This window comes from Acromyrmex echinatior, chromosome 12, assembly GCF_024713525.1.
Source record: "Acromyrmex echinatior isolate Ae372 chromosome 12, ASM2471352v2, whole genome shotgun sequence".
Taxonomy (NCBI): Eukaryota; Metazoa; Arthropoda; class Insecta; order Hymenoptera; family Formicidae; genus Acromyrmex; species Acromyrmex echinatior.
In genome coordinates, this window is record NC_141863.1 from 9,421,760 (window position 1) to 9,444,875 (window position 23,116).

Consider the following 23,116-nt stretch of genomic DNA (forward strand, 5'->3'; position numbering starts at 1 on the left):
CGGAGCAAGCAATCACTTGGACAATCAGGACGCCGACGGTCGATGACCAACGACGGGTGACGGCGTCGGTCGAGTCGCGGTGAATGAAATGCGTCGTGGCACGGCGTGGCTTGCATAGGCAGCCCGGCCGCCATGTTGGAAAAAAAAGATTCACGTAAGAGCGCGTGAGGATTGTGACGCAGCTTTTTTTTACATTTCCCTCTCTTTGCTTCTCTCCCGCTCTATGAAGCTCCGAGAGCTCTATGAAATCCCTTCTTCTAACGCGAGGCCGTGACTGCCGAGAGTAATCTCCGTGGTAAAGTCCTCTCCCTACTCGTTCCTTTGGAGCCGTACCCGGGACCGTACACCGTACCAAGGACGGAAATAGGAAAGAGGAAAGAGATCGACGAAACGACGGCGAGGCGAAAGATGCATCAGCTGACGGAGAGCAGGGCAGAGGCGAAACGACGGCGAGGTACACGGGCAGGGCTGTTGTTTACACCCCCACCTCGATGGGTAGGCAGCGAGATGCCACGGAGGGGCCTCCGAGACCTCGACGAACACCCACCACCACGCAATTTCCAACCCCACCAGCCTCTCAACCACTGTCCGCACCTCCAACCACCCCACCAAAGCCAGCTCGAGCCAAGCCGTGAGCCACGACGAGGGCCCCGCGACGATTTTAGTGTCTTGGGGTGGGTGCTCTCTGTGGCCACCGTTTCGCGGTTTCTCGTCGTCTAGAGTCGAACGTGACATGGCACCTACCGGGGCGGTACCGTCCAACGATCCACGCATCATCGGGACTATCGGGACTATCGGGACTGCGATCGACTCGATCGAGCGCCACGGATATTAAGCTACTTTTATATATATATATATTTTTTTTTACACACGCCACACACCCACACACACACACACACACACACATATATATATATAGAGAGAGAGAGAGAGAGAGGGAGAGGGAGGGAGAGAGAAGACGGAGCACATATGGTAATTATAAAGGGAAAAAAAATTACATGTCTCACACAACGTCTGAAGCACGGGAGGAAGATTGCAAGCACGTTCAAGATGTGAAAACTAGTTTTGACTTTGTTCTACTTACGAGTAAGTACAGGCAGGTAGATGAGCCAGCGAGCAGCGATCAACGAGCAACGAGCAAACGATTCTCCGTGCACACTCGGCTCAAAGTACCGCTGTTACTGTCGCTGCCTTCGGTCTCCGTACGTCCGCTTAGTACGGGAATTGTCCGTCTGGCTGGTTCGCGTGCGTCGTCGTTCCCAATCCTCAGCGCAACGGCAACAACTTTCTCATTTCAACGTGAACACGCCGACCGACGTATCACCGCGGTAGTCGCTGCGATGCACACGTCATACATATGCGTAGAGAGACGTCAGGATGGACGCGCGCACGTCTCTAACGGAAGTTCGAGGAGAGCTCGAGAGTGACTCCGCGATAAATTCGCACTCGCACTCTCTCGCTCTCTCTCTGTCTCTCTCGAACGCACACTCGAGCTCTCGGCGCTCTCGCTGAACGGAGACGCGCACACGCTTCGTTTCCGGGTTTACGACGACCAACCGCGATCGAATATGGCTCAGCCCTCCTCGGTCGGTAGGTACGTGAGCTGTCAGCGTGGATGTCGCTCGAGCCGACCAACGGGAATAGATTCAGACTAACGGTACATACGTGTCGACATACGCCGTCTGACACGCCACTACGATGGACATCGGCAAACCACTTCGAGACCTTCGAGTCCGAGTGATCCACCGTCGCCTAATTTGCCGTCACCTAAATATGCCGTCCCTTTCGACCGAGAGGATACGCGCGCTCTCTAAGCTGCTGTTAATGTATGCTGTTCAATCGTTAAGATATTAATTATGGCGACGGTTGCGGAGTAGGGTACGAGTGAGTAATGAGGCAAGGCAATTGGAAACGTGGAGTATTGGCGCTTGCGCGTACTTGCCGATCGAGTCGATCGTTCCAGCAAGCTGATGTTACGACGCTTATCTTTGCTCAATTTTCCCTTCGCGTCCGATTATCTCGTACGATCTAAATATTCTAAACACATTCGTTCGTCACTCCGTCACGTCGATCCCTCCTCCTTTCCTCACCCTTCCGAGTTTCGAGTTCCAAGTTCCGTCACGCCACGCTTTACGCGACCACGGATCCACGGAACAGAGCGATTCGATTCGATTCGACTCGACTCGCACGCACCTAGCGGATACTCGCTAGAAGTTAAGTCGAGTGAAGATCCAATCACATTGATGGCTGTCCTGCCATCTTTCTCGAGCCTCGAATGCGCGCATTTTTACGAAACGTTCTCGAAACATCGCTGTTGATGGCGCTGTTGATGTATATTCATACCCTCGTAGCAAAATGTTAGCAATTTGGGCCAAATTGGCAGCAAACTCCATCAGATTTTGACTAACAAAACCATAGCCATCTGTATCCGCATTTGGCATTTGGATCTATCGACTATGCCGGCAAATTGGTGGCAGGAACCGAGCAGAGTCTGCTACCAATCTGCTGGCATAGCGTGTCTAGCAGACTTTGTTACATTTCTGGCAGCAATTTGCAGATAATACAAATTCTGTATACAATTTTGTGCTTTTCTGCAATCAAAAATTGGTAACAGGCTCTGTTCAAAATCTGTCTCCGCAGGCTTTGTTATCAGGATTGTGATACTTTATGTATTAGCATCCCAAGACATTAATTGAAACGCTTTTTAAAATAATTAAGAACCGACTACGAGTACCGGGCCAAAATTCAACAGTCATCTCTTCTCGTGAGCCTAGATCTACAAATAGCTGTATCAAGTTTCAATTTAAGCCTTAAGAAACTGACGAATCATAATCGATCGTGCTCCTCGATATTCGCTCTTCGCCAATATTTTCTTTTCAAATTCACCTGTCGATTGCCGTGCGTCAAATTCTACGTTACATCACATATGCCAATGAAAATACGGATCCATAAGAATAATGAAATATAATGATGAACCTAGGTGATGATTTGTATGAGAAATAATTTAAATAAAGAAATATTACAAATTTGCATGGTTTCACATTCATATACTCTCACTTACACACAATTATATGCGCTAATAAAAGATGCTTAATACTACAACGATTATACATTATTCTTATATCTATAGATGCTGCTTCCGATAAAAGTTTTATATACCAATTTTATTGCTGTGGTACGCACGCTTCATCATTATCCAATCGACGATATCGATTGGTTAATTAAGAATTATCATATATATCACATAGCAGAATGACAGAAGAAAAACAGCGAGACTTGACTAAATCTCAAGATGCTTTGAAACGTGTGTTCGTCAATAGAGATCTGGTCTCCTCTGCATACGTTCCATGTACAAGGAAAAGAGCAATTTATTGCTCTCGTAATAAAAAGGATTTTCCGTCGCATTCAAATCTGGTCTGTAATCACTGGTAAAACTGCTTTGGCTGGAACCACAACTGCCTCTGGGCGATGAATTTTGAGATATCTCTGAGCAGCTTGGAGATGACATGAAATTTCCACTCTCCCAATCAGTTTCCATATTCTCCACCGTGTTCTCTCGTAGGCCAGATAAACCATTGATATGAAGATTGTTAATTCGTTTGCTCAATGGCATAAAGTCGCTAGATTCCTCTTCTATGTTGCGACATCTCTTCCTAAACGATTCAAATAGAAAATTATTACAAAAATCATAATATTGCTATTGTGGATAAAAATTATTTTCAAGATGTATGATAAAAATTATGTTTTTCAACTTCTTTTATATTTGTTTTTTCAAATACATTTTTACAAATACATATGTATACACATTAGCTTAATATAAAATATCCCACTCCACCTAAAATCTTAATAAAAATATACTTATTCGACGTATTTTCATTCAAAATGAAAGAATCTGTTAACAAAAAAAAACGCGTCAATTTCGTGAATCGAGTTATTAAGCGTTAAAATTTAGATTTAAACTATTTGTCACCCTGACTCAATACAGTACTATATATGTATATGTTCTGCTTTAATTACACAAATTCACTTTACAAACACAAATTCTTTCCATTAGCAATGAATTTGTGTTTTTAAAGCGGTGAATTTGTGTGTTTGTGAAGCAGAGAATTTGTATAATTATCTTAAATATTATCTCTAAAGTTTCCAACTTTAACGCTTACTAACTCGATTCACGAGGCTGACGTTTTTCTGCCAGATTCTTTCGTTTTCAGTGAAAACGCGATAAATTCGAATGAGTATATTTTTATTAAGATTTTAAGTGGGGTGGGATATTCTAAATAATTACCAAGCAGATATCATAATTTATTACGTCAACGTCTCGCAAACGTTTAAAAGACAAACCTGTTTGTTCGCGTCATGGTTATCGTTGATCGACTTCCGAAAGAAAATTTCAATAAAGATATTCTCTCACTTGATGCATGTTGCGCTTCTCATTTCGATATTTCGAGATCAATTATATTTCCAAATGTTTACTAAATCAAAATACAAAAACTATAAAATACAGTCGCTTTTGAGATCCGATCAGATGACGAATATGCAAATAGATGACAACCGGAATTCGAGATAAATCAGAAAACTAACCTCCTTTCAAAACTTCTTAATCGTTAGAAACATATTAGGACAGTTGACAGTACACGAATGACGAAAAAATAATGTAGAGTTGTTACTTTCATTCTTTATATGGTGTCATTTAAGGTGCATTCTGATTACAGCGTCAGAGTTAAAGTGCATTCACATGTAAGCGGAAGTAGCAACCAATCAACGAGGCGATTTTTACAGAGGAGTAAAAAAAATTTTTTTTTTACACTACTGCCCGTATCGCCCAACTGATTGATTGCTTCCGCTGCTGGCACTGGCATAAGCTGTTTTCCAGCTAGGACATAGAGATGTTCCACTGTAAAGTACTTGCTGGAACGCAGCTTAGTTTTATAGTGTAATATCAGAATGTATCGCAATCTTCCATTTTATTCTTATAATTATATTTAGCGTATCAATAATAGATTTATGATTTTATTTAGATTTAAGTTATAAGCCGCTTCGAGCTGACGGCGAGCTTAGTGAGAGATATGCATCTTTTAACATTCACAATTGATCGATTTGGATTTTATTTAGAATTAAAATAATTTTTTTAGAATTGACGATTTTTGAAGATTTTATTGCAAAATAAGTACGGCTACCAAATAACTTTTTGAAAAGTTGGTAACATTGATCCCCTTTTACAACGACAGGGAAATACTCGACTGTAGTTGGTTGGTTCTTACATTCTGATCCAGATTAAACCTCGGTGGAACTAAGCCACTGACAGCATCGCAGCCAATACGGTGGAAAGATTCTAATACAGCTAATAATCCAGGAAAATAAGCATCGTGTACCGCAGGCTTAAGCCCGGATCCTCAAACTGCTTTCACATGCAGTGTAACTTACGTAAACGTAACTTGCGTCATCGATGAAATACTATTAAAGACCGACATTCTACGGGAATTCGCGTTCTTGTAAATATTGAAATGATTAAGAGTTAAAAACTGATGATATTGTACTAATTTTATGACTTATTAGTTTAATAAACGTATTTATACATTTAGAACTCAATAATATTCGATTTTTCTTTAAAATTGTGATTTTAATGTTATTGTCAAAGTTTGATTATCAACAGTTGATAACTGCAAAGAAAAAAATTGCAATTTTTTTGCAATATATAGGATATTATAGCTTTACAAGTATGCATATTTATTTATGGAACATTTATATAATAAAAAAATCATGAATTTAATAATGTATTAGGTGTTGGAATTAATTCGTAGCGTTTTTAATGAAAGAATGTTATTTATTTCACATGAGCATTAAAAAATACATTAATGAAAGTACTTCCCATCACTTGTAAAACGCTACGAATTAATTCCAACAACTAATATGAGCCAAATATTTATGTTAATAATAGCAAATTTATAACAATTGTCGATAATGTCAGCATTCTTTATTAGCATTCTTTATTCTTAATTACCTCCGGGCTTTTGGGATCCTTTCTTGGGATCGTCGAAAATTTGTCCAGGATTGACTGTGTATCTTAATAGTATCTCGTCGGTGCTTGCGTCAACCAATCAAATCGTATCAAATTGTATCAGCTACGCATTATTCTAGTTGAAACAATTTGATTAGCTGACGCAAGTTACGTTTACGCATGTTACACTGGTTCTACATTAGTCGCATCGCAGTGTCGTAATCGTTATCCAATTAGAATCGAGCTAGATTGATATTGATTGGGCCGTAACCTTAGAACATACATACTGGAAGGGCCATAGGTGACTGTCGATGGCATCTATTTGTCCTCTGAATGCTTCACTGTAATGCGCATGCGTCGATTATGAATATTCATATGTACATACGTTCTAACTTCAAAGCTCGCGAAACGAAAGCATGTAGAATTATTAAAAAATAGGACGTTATTGCGTTACATGTCTCAAAATATCAACGAAGCAAACTAAAATATCTCTTCATGCGTAATAGCTTTACTTCGTAGATAATTTTAAATTCTAAGGCTATGTATTGAATTAATTTAAATTATATAAATATATATTGTAAAATATGTGTGTATTTTAAATGTATAGTTATAATCAACAACAACGATAATTTAATAGCTGAACACATGTTTTTTCATCATTTTCAAATTTCAAATAACATTTTGATAACTATTCTACATTTTTTCAAGTTCGAATTACGCGGTATTATCACGCGCAAGCGCACAGCAAACAAGCATTCAGATAAGAATAGATAGATATTGGAGACACTTTTATTACATTGATTACATACGTGTAACCAATATAGTCCTTCCAGTATGTTTTAAGACCGCAACGTTTACGACGCTGTGATGCGCCTAATGTAGAACCAGCTTTACATGTGAAAGCAGTCTCATATGGGCAAACAGTGTTCTGACACCGAACGCTGATTGGTGCAAAATGGATGATGGGGGATTTAGAAATTTTACCCCCACAACCGGCTTTTCGTCAATCTGCGTTTGGTGCCTCTATTCTCGAAAAATATCGCATATGAAAAACTAGGACAATGCTATAGTATATGTAACGCATACTATAGTATTTCCTTAGTTTTTCGTATATATTTTTCGAAAATAAAGGCAGAGAGCGCTATTGCCCATATGAGAATTTGTGTGTCAATCATGAAACTTTATTTCTAGGATAAAAAATTAAAATAGTAAAATTTTTAATTATTGAAAATAATGGAGAAAATTTTCATTTATAAAAAATAAGAGCATAAAAAACCACAGCACAAGTTATAGTTTGTGATGTATAATTATTATTACATTAATTAAAACATTAAACGTTTCGGCCACAATCTGGCCATCTTCAGTAATTCAATAATATTCTTAAAACGCAGAGTTACATCTAGTTGACATTAAATTCAACAGTCGAGAGTTGTAATTAAATGAACATGTTCTTTTGTATGTGAAGATGCTTCATGCAGTAATGTTACACCGTCAATTGTCATATCAAGAAAAGTGTAGAACAAGAATTTCCAGATTCTAAATAAAATTGTATATATTAAAATCTTCTAGTCGGAATATAAAGAAATAGAATCATTACCTGTTTTACAGCAAAAAAACCAAACGATGAATCTCGAATATTTCTTTTACACAGTTAGAATTTTGTCGTGACATTATGTGTTGTTATTTGTCCTATCATATATTTTACCACTATTTATACATCTGAGTCAAAATTTTTAGAAAGTTCTAGAATTGTTTATTAACAGAAAGAGACATCCTTTTTTAGAAGAGGAAAATAAACCTCAGGCAAACCTTCCGTGTCACTTTGCTTATTGATACCACTTGTTTGTCCTTTTATATGTATCATTTCCGAAATTCTTCTTTTCGCTAAAGATTGTTCTCTATCTAAAATTCTTATGTTATCCCAATCCAATTCATGCATCTCATTCGTACGGTGACGTAAAACCACAGAAATTTCGGAAGAAGGTTTTCTTATATCAGCCTTATGTTCTTTAATCCGAGTTTTTAATTTCCTTTTGGTTTGGCCAACATAAGACGATTCACAGTTTAAGCAATTAATTTTATAAACCACTCCGCATTGGTCATCCTTAGGCAAAGAATCCTTTCCTGTCTTAATAAATGTATTCAATTTATTCATAGGTTTATAAGCTATATTAAAACCGTACATATGTGAAAGTTTTTTAAATTTTTCCGAAACTTTGCCCAAATATGGTATCGTGAAAAATTTTTTTGAAGTAACATTAGAGTCACATTCATTATTAATTTCTTTACGATTTTGATCTAAATTAGTTCTGTTTTCCAACGTTTTAATTCTATTATTTATTGTAGAAAATATAAACTTTAAAGGTTAACCATTACTTAGAAACGTGTGAATTAATTCAGAGATGTTTTTTTCATGAAATTTAGGATGGGATAAGAATAGAATTCTATCAAATTGCCCAATAATAACTCCCCTTTTGTGTTCTAATGGATGATTCGAAAAATAATTAAGATATCTCCCAGAATTGATAGGTTTTTTATAAATATCGAAGATGATATTTCCTTCCTGTCTCATTAATTTAACATCTAGGAAATGTATGCCGTTATCATCGCCAAAGTCCACAGTAAATTTAAGCCTTTCATGATATGAGTTAAACAATTCTAGAACTCCTTCCACTTTTTCTTTGTGTATAGCTAATACAATATCGTCCACATAACGAAAATAAAACGATGAATTAATGTTATTCTTGGTAATGATTTCTTGTTCAAAATCTTGTAAAACAATGTTCGCCAGTATGGGGGACAAAGGAGAACCCATTGGCATGCCAAAAATCTGTTTAAATATTTTATTATCAAAACTAAAAAATGTAGAATTAATTATAATCATAATTGCTTTGATAAATTCATGTAAAGGAATCGAAGTCTTATTCTCCATAAGATTCCACCTGCGTTCAATGCTTTTTGATACTAATTCGGTCGGAATATTCGTGTACATGGAGACCACGTCAAATGATATAATACTAAAATTTGTATCAATTGCTTTACCATTGAGTTTATTTACTAAATCAAAGCTATTTTTAACGAAACTGAAATTTTTTATATTATTATTGTCAATGATTTCCTTTAAGAAAGTCGCCAGTGGATAAAAAGCACTATTAATACAACTGACAATCAATCTCAAAGGGTGACCTTTGTGAATTTTTGGCAAACCGTAAGATCTCGGAAGTTCGCCGTCCGAAACGTACAATTTTTTATATAAATTAGAATCAATGTACCCCTTATTTTTCCAATTTTTTAATAATTTACCAATTTCAACAGTTATTTTCTTCGTGGGATCTTTTTTAATTGAATCGTATGTAGTATGATCATTAAGAATCTCATACATTTCTTTATAGCTATCACGACTCATAATTACGGTGGTATTCCCTTTATCCGCTCTAGTAATTAAAATATCAGGATTCTCTGAGATGAATCGCTTAACCTCTCTTACACCTTCGTATAAAATTGTATTTTCAGAAGATTTACTATTACAATTCTTAATCGCTTTAAGAATTTGGACAGTTTCATTCCTAACATTTTTACGCGTTTCATCATCCGCCCTGAAAAGATTATATTCCACGTGTTTGATGAACTCACGTGTAATATCATCCTTACTAACCACGTTATTAGGCAAATTAAACTATTGACCTAATTGTAGTAAGGCTAAGGCTTTATCTGAAACTTTAGCATTGCTCAGATTTATCAGCCATTGTTTATTAATATTACTTATATCAAAATTGCCATTAAAACTTTCAGGAGTGATATTAATATTGTATGATGAATGAATTTTGTCAGGATTCGTGATTTTAGTTGAAACTGTATTCAATTTTAAAGGTGCACAGGAAGTATCACAATTCATCTCAGAGATCACAAATTTCGTAATATTATATAGTTAATACGATTTATATTCACAATTTCTTGGCGAATGTATTTGGCCCGCAGATTAGAGATTTTTTTACCGATTCTATCTTGTTCCTTTTGCCACATAATGTCAAAGTTAAATTCCTGTCTTCGAAAGAAAGAATAAGCTATATTATTCAGTAGAATTTTTTCAATTTTTCTACACATGCTGAATAATTCCGATTTTGTTTGCCCAAGATGTTTATAGGCGTCTTGTAATTCTACCCTTAAGTATTTAAAAATAAAATTATATTTAAGTTTATCAATTCTTTCTTTCCAAGAATGGAACAGCTTATTACTATCATTTCGTGTAAATCTATATATATGCATGGGAACTAGACGTTCCTTTATACATGTTTTTAAGAATTGAATTTGTATTCTTGTATAAATATTCGCTCTATGAGTTCTTACACATTTCTTCAGAAGCAAACATACGTGTAATCCAAAATTAAAATTGATGAAGTCAAAAAATTGCGTTAATTTACACATGTTAATGCTCGTGTAATTAAAAAATATCTTGAAACTAACGTGGTTCTAATATTAACACATATAAAAAATAAGAGCATAAAAAACCACAGCACAAGTTATAGTTTGTGATGTATAATTATTATTACATTAATTAAAACATTAAACGTTTCGGCCACAATCTGGCCATCTTCAGTAATTCAATAATATTCTTAAAACGCAGAGTTACATCTAGTTGACATTAAATTCAACAGTCGAGAGTTGTAATTAAATAAACATGTTCTTTTGTATGTGAAGATGCTTCATGCAGTAATGTTACACCGTCAATTGTCATATCAAGAAAAGTGTAGAACAAGAATTTCCAGATTCTAAACAAAATTGTATATATTAAAATCTTCTAGTCGGAATATAAAGAAATAGAATCATTACCTGTTTTACAGCAAAAAAACCAAACGATGAATCTCGAATATTTCTTTTACACAGTTAGAATTTTGTCGTGACATTATGTGTTGTTATTTGTCCTATCATATATTTTACCACTATTTATATATCTGAGTCAAAATTTTTAGAAAGTTCTAGAATTGTTTATTAACAGAAAGAGACATCCTTTTTTAGAAGAGGAAAATAAACCTCAGGCTAAATGTATGAGATTCTTAATGATCATACTACATACGATTCAATTAAAAAAGATCCCACGAAGAAAATAACTGTTGAAATTGGTAAATTATTAAAAAATTGGAAAAATAAGGGGTACATTGATTCTAATTTATATAAAAAATTGTACGTTTCGGACGGCGAACTTCCGAGATCTTACGGTTTGCCAAAAATTCACAAAGAAGGTCACCCTTTGAGATTGATTGTCAGTTGTATTAATAGTGCTTTTTATCCACTGGCGACTTTCTTAAAGGAAATCATTGACAATAATAATATAAAAAATTTCAGTTTCGTTAAAAATAGCTTTGATTTAGTAAATAAACTCAATGGTAAAGCAATTGATACAAATTTTAGTATTATATCATTTGACGTGGTCTCCATGTACACGAATATTCCGACCGAATTAGTATCAAAAAGCATTGAACGCAGGTGGAATCTTATGGAGAATAAGACTTCGATTCCTTTACATGAATTTATCAAAGCAATTATGATTATAATTAATTCTACATTTTTTAGTTTTGATAATAAAATATTTAAACAGATTTTTGGCATGCCAATGGGTTCTCCTTTGTCCCCCATACTGGCGAACATTGTTTTACAAGATTTTGAACAAGAAATCATTACCAAGAATAACATTAATTCATCGTTTTATTTTCGTTATGTGGACGATATTGTATTAGCTATACACAAAGAAAAAGTGGAAGGAGTTCTAGAATTGTTTAACTCATATCATGAAAGGCTTAAATTTACTGTGGACTTTGGCGATGATAACGGCATACATTTCCTAGATGTTAAATTAATGAGACAGGAAGGAAATATCATCTTCGATATTTATAAAAAACCTATCAATTCTGGGAGATATCTTAATTATTTTTCGAATCATCCATTAGAACACAAAAGGGGAGTTATTATTGGGCAATTTGATAGAATTCTATTCTTATCCCATCCTAAATTTCATGAAAAAAACATCTCTGAATTAATTCACACGTTTCTAAGTAATGGTTAACCTTTAAAGTTTATATTTTCTACAATAAATAATAGAATTAAAACGTTGGAAAACAGAACTAATTTAGATCAAAATCGTAAAGAAATTAATAATGAATGTGACTCTAATGTTACTTCAAAAAAATTTTCACGATACCATATTTGGGCAAAGTTTCGGAAAAATTTAAAAAACTTTCACATATGTACGGTTTTAATATAGCTTATAAACCTATGAATAAATTGAATACATTTATTAAGACAGGAAAGGATTCTTTGCCTAAGGATGACCAATGCGGAGTGGTTTATAAAATTAATTGCTTAAACTGTGAATCGTCTTATGTTGGCCAAACCAAAAGGAAATTAAAAACTCGGATTAAAGAACATAAGGCTGATATAAGAAAACCTTCTTCCGAAATTTCTGTGGTTTCACGTCACCGTATGAATGAGATGCATGAATTGGATTGGGATAATATAAGAATTTTAGATAGAGAAACAATTAGAGAACAATCTTTAGCGAAAAGAAGAATTTCGGAAATGATACATATAAAAGGACAAACAAGTGGTATCAATAAGCAAAGTGACACGGAAGGTTTGCCTGAGGTTTATTTTCCTCTTCTAAAAAAGGATGTCTGTTTCTGTTAATAAACAATTCTAGAACTTTCTAAAAATTTTGACTCAGATATATAAATAATAGTAAAATATATGATAGGACAAATAACAACACATAATGTCACGACAAAATTCTAACTGTGTAAAAGAAATATTCGAGATTCATCGTTTGGTTTTTTTGCTGTAAAACAGGTAATAATTCTATTTCTTTATATTCCGACTAGAAGATTTTAATATATACAATTTTATTTAGAATCTGGAAATTCTTGTTCTACACTTTTCTTGATATGACAATTGACGGTGTAACATTACTGCATGAAGCATCTTCACATACAAAAGAACATGTTCATTTAATTACAACTCTCGACTGTTGAATTTAATGTCAACTAGATGTAACTCTGCGTTTTAAGAATATTATTGAATTACTGAAGATGGTCAGATTGTGGCCGAAACGTTTAATGTTTTAATTAATGTAATAATAATTATACATCACAAACTATAACTTGTGCTGTGGTTTTTTATGCTCTTATTTTTTATATGTGTTAATATTAGGACCACGTTAGTTTCAAGATAAAATTTTCATTGATTGATACCTCGGACTAATTTTAGTTGGTGAGTGTACAACCGATTATAGAGAGTGCTGTCTCATGACAGTCAGGGCGCGATTATATGGAGCGCGATTTGCATGCGATTTGCGGCCTAGTAACAAACTCACATTAGTATAAATTTTTTTAAACATATTAACTTATTTTTATGCACATTTTATCGATACTCTTATTTTTTTTAACGGATATATTTAATAATTGCGTTTCAATCAATTCCATTAAAAAGTACATAGCAGTGTACAGTAATGTGAGTTTGTTACTAGCCCACAAACTGCGTTCAAACCGCGCTCCATAATGTCAGCGAAAGAAATAGGCGGTATTCATTAGTTATTGACCAATTATGAAACCATTCATTCTAGTGAATTTGCTCACTTTTAGAATTTTCATCTCATTTCAAGATACACAATCGACTCCCTGCTTTTTCATGCGAGCAAAGAAAAGCTAGCGTTTATCCCCACTCCGTCACAATTCAAATTCAGCGTTGAAAAGTTAAAGCTATCGCCTCCTTCCTTTTTATGGAGCAAAGTTTCACTAGCGAAATTACTCCCACTATGCCGTTAATAAAGGAGCGTTGAACAAACAATTTAAAAAATTGAATCAAAAAATGCTTCGAAATATTTGGCCAATCGAGTGGGCTATAGCCAGAATTAGCGTTGCTTCGTTCATAGTTGGACAATGTTGAACTTTGAACTCAGCGCTATTCTGCATTTAATGTTGCGGAATAGCGAGTGCGTCATTATTCTTGTAATAAACCGTCGTACTTTGAGAAGTTAAAATAATATGATGCTGATTGATATGATGGAAGTGCGTAATGTCGAGACGAATAAAGCAAAATGACAAAATCTGAATGCATAAATATAGATACTAAGATAAAAAAAATAATGATACATTACGTGCAATTTCAATGTGCCCTTTTTCGCACTTTTCCATCATGCCAGTTTTGTGTACTGTGTTCATACGATGCAGAAAAATGATAGTAAATGCGTTAAAGCAGTTCATAAAATTGTTATGAGAGTATAAATATTAATTATAAAACATTAAATACTACAACAGTGATAATTGTTTTTACAATTTGAAAAATTATATTTTATTTTAATAAGCAAATTAACACGAAGTTAGTAATTTTTAAATTATATTCATGTTGGATATATCTTTGCATCATGTGAACATAGCACACAAAACTTACGTGCGGAATAACGCTGATTGGTTCCTTCAATGACGTATTCTGTATCTGACGTTTCCTATTCCGGACTGTGTGATTTCACCCTTAGGCTGGAGTTCCATAAGAGGTCTGTTTTCTGTAGCTGAACTAGTGTACACTTTTTTAACTTAAAGTAGAGATAGATATACATTTGATGTTTGTTTAAAGTGAAAAAGAAGGTTCTAGAACAGTCTAAGTGCAAGAACAGAAAACAAACCAGAGGTGTATTTACCGCGTATCGCATAACCGCGTAACCAATCGGAAGCGATCCGCTGTTGTAGTTTCGCATTTTACTGATTATTGATTGCTTACACGACTTTCGCGAACGTAGTAAACACATTTCATGAGACTCCAGCCTTAGGGTATATGCTACATATGCGATTATATGAACTAAATATCAATTTATCAACTCCAGCCTTGAAAAGTGGACGTTGCTATATAGTTTATATCCACTTTGTCAGAGGGCAGAAGTGCGCGACAGCATTTTGCAATTACAGATTTTGGGCCGTCATGTTCTCTTTCAGATTTCTCTTTGCCAGGATCCTTATGGCGATTAGATGTTCGCGTCGCATTAAACTGATTCTACATTAGTTGCAAGCCGCAAGTTTATTACGACAGCCAATATGAAGCGTTGATTTCAAAATGCAAGCTTTAGATTGGCTTGCAACTAATGTAAAACCGACTTTAGGGTGCCGTCACATGCGGCGTAATTTGCGTAAAACTGATTTTATATTAGTTGCATTATAGCGTCGTAAGCGTTACGGCTAAATTAACATCAACACATTAGTCGCATCGCAATGTCGCAATCAGGGTCGAGCTAGATTGATGTTAATTTTTACACACAATTTTTACTACAGTATTTGCGACACGCTTGCTGTAGAATCGACTTAAGCGTAACTTGCACCCACTAATCATATCGTTTTACTTAAACATCAGTTTTTGCCTAGTTACTTTATGCTTTTCACGCTATTTCGTTGTTTTACACCGAAACCTGATGGAATCACCAATCTAATTTGTGGTTCATTTTAGCTTATTTTGTTTAAAAAAATGTACATAGGTTTTGATTTTGCAACAGTACAATTATAGACCTCATTTTGTTTCTGTGACAGATTTCCTAACCAATAGTCATCAACTTTAAGATCGGAATCAGACTACGCATTGAAGAATGAGATTGAAGATTGAAAGATTGAAGTTCGATCAGAACAAAAGGAGTCAAAATTTCTTTGTCCTCATGGTGAAATTTCAATCTTTAATCTTTAATGCGTAGTCTGATTCCGACCTAATGCTTAATATCTCGGATCATAGGACAGAATGGCGCTTTTTTTTGACAAATTCTTTTGTTTCATGTAAAAACGCATCGAATAAGTCTAAGAATGATTCTCTTCTCACAAGACTTTCTGATTTTAATGATTTATCCACACATATGTACACGCACCGGCAGGAATGGTGTCGCCTGACGTTCGGCGCACGGCGCTACCGAAGCGTGTATATACGTAATGGAAAGGTGCCGGTTCCCCAGGCTTACTTTTCGAGATGCGTAGGTTACAAAAATCAATCAAAGTATTTCGTTTAGTATTTTTTTTAGAGTGTACAATAGAAATTCTAATCAGCAATTAGTCGCATTTTCTAATCTTCCGCGAAATACGCCCAATGTAAATACCAGCCATGGTAAAAAAGATAACATAGACTATATTACTTTCCACCGAGGGTTTAAACCAGATCAGAATGTAAATACCCATCAATTACAGTCGAATACAGGGTTGGCCATATTCGACGGAAAGATCTGGCAACAACTGTAACTTTTGACAGAGATGTTAGATCGAGTAACGACGTTTCCCATGATTGAAAAAAAAAACATCTTTCCGTCGAATATGGCCAACCCTGTATTCCCCTGTTACAATCGAATGACAGGGGTATTACAATGCTTGACTGTAGTTGGTTGGTTCTTACATTCTGATCCGGTTTAAATCCTCAGTCGAAACTAGGCCGTGGTGTGCTTAGTTTGCAAGCATCTCTCTTTAAATCTCTGCCTGCGAATGTCAAGGGAAAAGCCTGCCAATTGTAAAACGCTAAACATGGGGCGATATTTATAGTCCGTTTTTATTTTAAAACTGTCTTTAAGTCATACAATGTCCCACTTTAAAGACGACTGTAAGCCGACTTTAAGTCAATTATTTTAGGCTGTAGTCCGATTCGTGCCCACACACTCATGAACAGCATTCATCCTTGTTTAACAAGGACAAAATAATTCCACATTTAAGCTTTGCGAGCGTAAATCGCACTAGATGTCCTAAAATCGATATTAGAAAGACGTCTGTACAAAGTCGACTTACAGTCAGACTCTAAAGACTTGACTTAGCAAAATCAACTTACAGTCAACGTTTGTGCTGTTAGGGAGTCTAAGCACACCGTATTACCTTCCACCATAATACCAGCTTTCGAATGACGTATTCTAGTAAATAAAATATTCTAGTAAGTAAAATTACTAGAATACGCAAGTTACGCTTACGCAGGACTATGTTCGGATTTTCACTCAGGTGCTCCTCGGATGTCATATCATCCTTGTTTAACGTTCGCTAAACAACAAGGATGATATGACATCTGGGAAGCGACACAGCCAGGTTACGCCTCATGTGACGGCATCCTTACAGAAGTCTCTAAAGCTCTAGATATACCAAAGTAGCACAATTTTTTTATCTGAGTCGAAATGCTGACAACTTTCTTATTGGTTATTTTGACTGTCATTTTCTATCTAGTTGTCCGTAGTCTAATAAGCGCTAATATTGGCTGCGAATTCAACAATTGAGTGAGCCCTCGCTGCTATTGATGTATTCTTCCAGATCTAAAATGCTGATTGGATTATCTAAAAGAATACACCAATAACAGCAAGCACTCAACTGTTGAGTTCTCTGAACTCAACCATTCATAGTCGTAGGGTTTTCATTTGATGATAGTCAAGTGCCGCGAGTGTCAAAAATCGGAACTTAACTCGAAACTCAAAATGGGTTCACTTTTATTAACGTAAGTGAAGTCTCCTTAGGCTATCTCTCTGCTCATAATAAACCTCATAAGGGTAATGTCCATATTTTTGTGGTTCTCTTTCATGCTGAGTTAGATAAGGACAAACAATCAAAGTTAATTATTAACAATAGCTATTATTGGAGTATAGAGAATAGGAGGCCGAATTTATATGGACGAGGCCATCAAAAAGCGTAGTCATCTGAATTAGTTCGATCGAGATGTCGCTTTCGTTCTACCAGTTTGCATAATAGGTCGTACCAATTTTACATGAAGAATGTACATTCTTCATGCAGTTTTAATGACAATTTACGTTTTCCTGTAACTGTTAGAGCATGATGTCAAAGAATATCGTCTCTATTCTATTAGGTTTTTCTTCTTCTCCAGATTTTAGCCAGGCAACCTAAAGGCTGGTAACTAGGCCATTAATGTCCACTGTGTCTGGTGTTTATTCGTGGAATGGTTCCAAACCTGATTGAGTCGAGATCGATATAAATGCCCTCTCCCCATTCCTCATTCCCAGACGCTTGCTATCACCCATTGGTGAGTCATGGGAAAAGAGGGAGAAAGAGTTTAAAAGAATAAATTGACCTTCATGTAAGCCAGGAGTAGGCTATATAATTTAGGAGAGGAAAGGTGTGAATGAAGAACAGGAAGAAGATATTGGGGGTGGGGGGTGGGGGGGGAATTAGGAAATTTCTCAGCTATATATTTTCGAATTGAGCTCGCGTTGGAATTAAATTTTTTGCAATGGAACAATAAGTAATTAACCAATTGACTAGAGTCCCCACAGAGACAAGCCGGTGAGTCCACCATATTGAGCCCTGTGCAGGCTCTCATTAATATTCATATGGTTAGATTTTAGTCGGTTGATTAATACTATTTTTTCTCTTGTTAAAGTAACCTTATGAAACCATGTTTTCCTAGAGCTTGTATGAAAGTGTTCATAGTAGAGTGTACCTTTGGAGACTGAAGTTGCTTTCATGTATGCTTCACTTTGTCGATTTACCTGTGCAGTCGATTCCACCAAGAGATCCTCATAAGGAATCCTAAAGGTCGGTTTATATCCATCCACCGCCGATTTAGCGGCCTGGTTAGCAGATTCATTGCCAGTGTGAGTCGGAACCCAGAAGAGTGTAATCTCCCTTCTCTGTTTATTAGGCTTGTTTAATGTAGTAGATTATGTAATTGCGTTACACCTTTGCAGAGTTCTGTAATGCTTCGAGTGCACTTTCTGAGTCTGAATATAATACTCTTTGAAATTCCAAGGTCTTCAATCATCTGAATAGCCTGGTATATGGTAATTCAGCTGAGAAGATGGAAGTTTCAGTTGGCAGTTTGTGTTTAATGTTTCCTTCCATCTCTGATGAAAAAACAGCTACTCCAACAACCATGTTTTTTGATCCATCGGTGTAAAAAGAAGTAACGTTTTGTCTGAATTGAAATGATTTATGAAAGAAGTCTGCAATTAAAGGTTATCTTTTTTATCACAACTATAAATTTCCTTAACATAATCAATCCTCATGAAGAAAATCTCATAAGAGCCAATATGCAGGTGGGTATATGGAGCGACCTCAAACAAATCTGTATGCCGACAATGCGCTTCTCGTATCTACTGGTTACAAAATATTTGAAGTCTGGAGTCCTTGATGGTTTCTATCTTACGGTTTTTCCTGATTGCTGCAATTTCCATTTCTTCCAAGTGGCTATAAGCTAAGTTGAATTTATTAGCCATGGCTTTATAGATGAATTTAGAGGCTGTTAAGTTGAATCTGATGTTGAGATTAATTTCCTTGGCTTCTGCTAGCATTACATTTATTGATGTTAATATGTGATATCTCATTGCTTTCCTGATTATCTTGTATTAAAGGCGCTGTAATTTAACAAAATTCGGCATGGAAGAACTCCAGTTTACCAAAAATTGGCATCCATACTTCACAGCACTGTGAAATGTGGTCCTGTAAACACTGAAAAGGAGACCAGGATGAGAGCCCTAAGCAACACCTGATAGAGTTGATATGATTTTAGAAATTCTCTTAGCCTTGTCTGTCAAATATCTCAGATGCTGTCTGCCTTTGATTGTAACCCCCCCTCCCCCCCAAAAAACGGTGCGAATGTAGGAATTACGTTCTCGTTAATGGTTAAATTTAACGAAGTCTTTATTGCATTATCTTGAGTAAAACTCATCTAGCTAGATTTATGTGAGGACACCTCCAAATTTCTGTATCTCAGATATTCGTGGACCTTATTTACTGAATATTGAATAGATTCAATAGCAATGATATTCCGATGCGTGGAATACAATACTACATCGTCTGCGTACTGTAGGAAGCGAGTATTTGTGTGCAGATGCTGACTGAGATTTCTGAGATAAAGATCAAATAATAGAGGACTTAAAATAGATCTTTGCACCCTTATATGCGATGCATGGGCTATGCAATTTCCCGTCTACGATAAAACTGAGTTGTCTAATTTTGATCAGATTCTCAAAATAAACTTCCTGAAAAGGGACGCCCACTTCCTTCAAGTCTTCTAATAGAATAAATGGATCTACGTTATCAAATATTCAGGAAGATTGCAACCGTAAGAGATTGATTCAAGAATCCAGTTCTCACCGCCGTTACCAGATTATCGTATGCTAAAGCATACATCGAGCCTAAAGCTCGCCTGCGCTTGAGGAAGAATTGGTCGGAATTCCACAAATCAGCTCAGTCTTCGATAAAGTATTCGTTCCACAAGTTTACATACGCATGACATAAGCTAGATAGGCCTAATCGCCTTGCCACCCGGCTTAGGTATAAATATCATCAGGGAGATCTTTCAGGAGCTTGGAAAGATTCCCTGGGAAAAATTTCATTAAATATAGACAACAAATATGTCTCATATTCCGCAGGAAACTGCTCGAGTATCCTGTAACTTATTTGATCTAAACAAGGTGCAGAGTCTCTACGAGAAGAAGCAATCTTTAAATTTCTTCGGAGTTAGCGGGTCACTTAGCCAAGTACTTATATTTGGGTTTTGACTATTCTCGATTTTCATATTTTTAAGGTCCTTGGATTGTAGTAGGAAGACGGGGGACACAACCTGTCTCCAACGACTGCTCGCCTAATATCCTGTGATGAACAATTATTATGAGATGTCTTCCTTTTAAAACTTTTAATTAAAGCTCAGATTTGATTGGTAAGGGTCCTTCTGTTAAATCCATTCACCAAGCTATGCCATCCCTCATGTTTTTGCCATCTCCCTCAGAGAGTTTCTTAGAACAAGACGTGTGAGCCTTCTGGAATTCAATAATTTTCTTTGGATGGAAGAGAAACGTATTTCCTGATGGCATTCCTTCTATTTTGCATCGCTTCCGAGCGGGAAAGCCTTAAATGGAAAGCTCATTCCATTAGAGGGAGATTTAAGGTTTTTATATTGCACGGAAGTGCGCGGAAGTTTCTTGTCTTCAGGATGGAAACTTCTAGTGGTCTGAAGCAGACTTCGTGTAAAGCCATAATGATCTACATCGTCATTAATCCGAGAGGGAAGCTTCTTAATAGAAGAGAACAGTTAATAAAAAACCTGGTATTCTTTTTTAGAGAGCAATATTTTATAATAGAATTTGGATTTCAAACAAATCTGTATACCGACCGTTGTGATCACAGGAAAATGTTCGCTTCCACAGGAGTCAGACTTTACGAAGTAGAGTCTACGAAGTAGAGTCTGATTGCATAATGACGCCAAGCGCGAAGACGCCATAACTAGGTCTAAAATCGATGCTGCGTTTGAGGAAGGATGCAGAAAAATAGGTATTCTCTTATTAAGAATTAGATCATTCTTCTATGACCTGATAAAGTTTTCTTCCCACAGTAGATTGACGTTTGGACCCCTAATCAGTATGATGAGCATTAAAGTCATCTAGAATGAGATAGTTTTTACAATTTTACAATTTATTGAGCAGGGATTTGAAAAAGAAGATAGATATATTTTGTCCGGGATATCTATATATTAGAATGATCAAAATCATAATTATGGAGTATTAATCCATATTTAAGCAAAAAACTTTGATTGCAAGATATTCCATTAATGGATGGTTGACATCCTTAAAGGTAATGATTTCGTATTTTATATTCTTCAGAATTAAAATGCATACGCCTCGATCTCCTGGTTGAGTGATATCATTTCTGACTACATTAAAGCCCTTAACACTGTAATTGCTGTGATTCTTAAGAAGGGTTTCAGAAAATATCATAATCCATCCTGTATACAGAAAATATCATAATCCATCACCACGAAAAGTAAGGAAGAAAAGTGTGCCTCATTCCAAGGCAATTCCACTGAAAGATTTTAATTAGTTTGTTAGAGATCCTATGTTTTGAACTTTCTGAAAAATGATTCGGCGTCGCCGTCATCAAGCTTGCATGGCACCAGCGATTGAGGAAAAAATTGACTTGAATTGAGAGAGTGCATGATAGTTGTGCTGCTCTTGTGAGTTGTTTGATTTAGATCCGAAATCTACTGTAATCGAATTCGTGTACAGGATTGTGCATATGATTTTGTTGTTGAGTGTGGCAGAAAGAAAAAACATCTGGAGGATTCCTAGTGAGGTCGTGTTCGACCTCCCCCCCCCTCCAGGTTATGAAGAAGATGAAGATCGACAATAGTAACTTAGGTTTTTACAAGCTTAGCAATTGCACTGAAAGCATTGGTTAAATCATTATTTTGCAGATGAATAAAGATTTCTGGAACCATTGAGATAGTTCCGTTATGCCTGGACCAGTGCTATGTTTATTTGTATTACGAGATTCCGGCTGTAGGGAAGGATTATTTTAAAAAACAATATCAGTGCCAGATATGTGAGGAGTACTACCGTGAAGTTCGTTAAGACTGAGTCGATGGGCCTCATAATCATATTGAGTTTTGTTGAGCTGAGATAAGTTCTCCGCGATATGAGCGGGACAGTATTCTCTCTTCCGAGGTATATAAGGTTCCTATTTCTTTGAGTATGAAATAGAGCGAGGCTTTAGCACGCGTCCGCGTATGTTGAATATTCCCTCTCTGGCTCCTCCCTACCTAAAAGATCATCTATTATATTTCTGAATATTCTATTGTATCTTTGTTGTGAGGGATGCTGGGAAAATTCGGGTTCATTAGCGGAAGTATGGAGGAGGATGAGGAAGAGATTGGTGTTTTGCTATCAATACAATTTCTAGCATCAGCAATGGCAATGTTTTCAATAGCGACCATACTGATAATAGCGCGTTGTTTAATGATTATAGGATTAGTCGCGATCATTGGCCCAGTAGTCACCATGGTAGTTGATGCATTTGGGGGCTTTTTGGTGCTACACACTTCATTTGCCATTATGTCTATTTTCGCTACAATATAGGTATCTATCTTGCATGAGCCGCTCACCTATTGCACAAGTGGCATATTCTTGGCCTAGGGATGAAAGGGCGGACTTCGTGTCTAACTTTATAAATGAACACTTTTTGTGGCAGTAATTGCCCTGCAAATTTGATACGAACCATCCTAGACGGAACGTATTCTTGTCACCTTTTATGTTCCTGCGGTGAGTCTCTGAACATCTATTAGGGCCTTCGGTGATTCAATGTACTCCTTGAGTGTATCTAGATCGATTTGTTGAGGTCTAGTATTATACGT

General features: G+C 36.2%; 1 protein-coding gene and 1 long non-coding RNA gene across 3 annotated transcripts; both read right to left on the bottom strand.

Moving 5' to 3' along the window:
• Nucleotides 1-3,026: 3,026 nt before the first annotated feature.
• Nucleotides 3,027-4,736, bottom strand: LOC105144389 (uncharacterized). Of its 2 annotated transcripts, none has more exons than XM_011053272.2 (3): nucleotides 4,582-4,736; nucleotides 4,342-4,472; nucleotides 3,027-3,653 (listed from the first exon to the last, which is right to left on the bottom strand). In XM_011053272.2, the coding sequence occupies exons 2-3, from the start codon at nucleotides 4,356-4,358 to the stop codon at nucleotides 3,314-3,316; spliced, it is 357 nt and encodes a 118-aa protein (XP_011051574.1). In that variant the 5' UTR covers nucleotides 4,359-4,472; nucleotides 4,582-4,736; the 3' UTR covers nucleotides 3,027-3,313. The 2 variants fall into 2 exon arrangements, with proteins under 2 accessions (XP_011051574.1, XP_087268269.1); XM_087412143.1 differs by having other exon boundaries at nucleotides 4,342-4,491; nucleotides 4,582-4,643.
• A 5,852-nt stretch (nucleotides 4,737-10,588) lies between these two features.
• LOC147907821 (uncharacterized) lies at nucleotides 10,589-12,721 on the bottom strand. Its single transcript, XR_015546962.1, has 2 exons — nucleotides 10,829-12,721; nucleotides 10,589-10,767 (listed from the first exon to the last, which is right to left on the bottom strand). It is a non-coding gene; the product is annotated as an uncharacterized LOC147907821 (long non-coding RNA).
• Nucleotides 12,722-23,116: the final 10,395 nt, after the last annotated feature.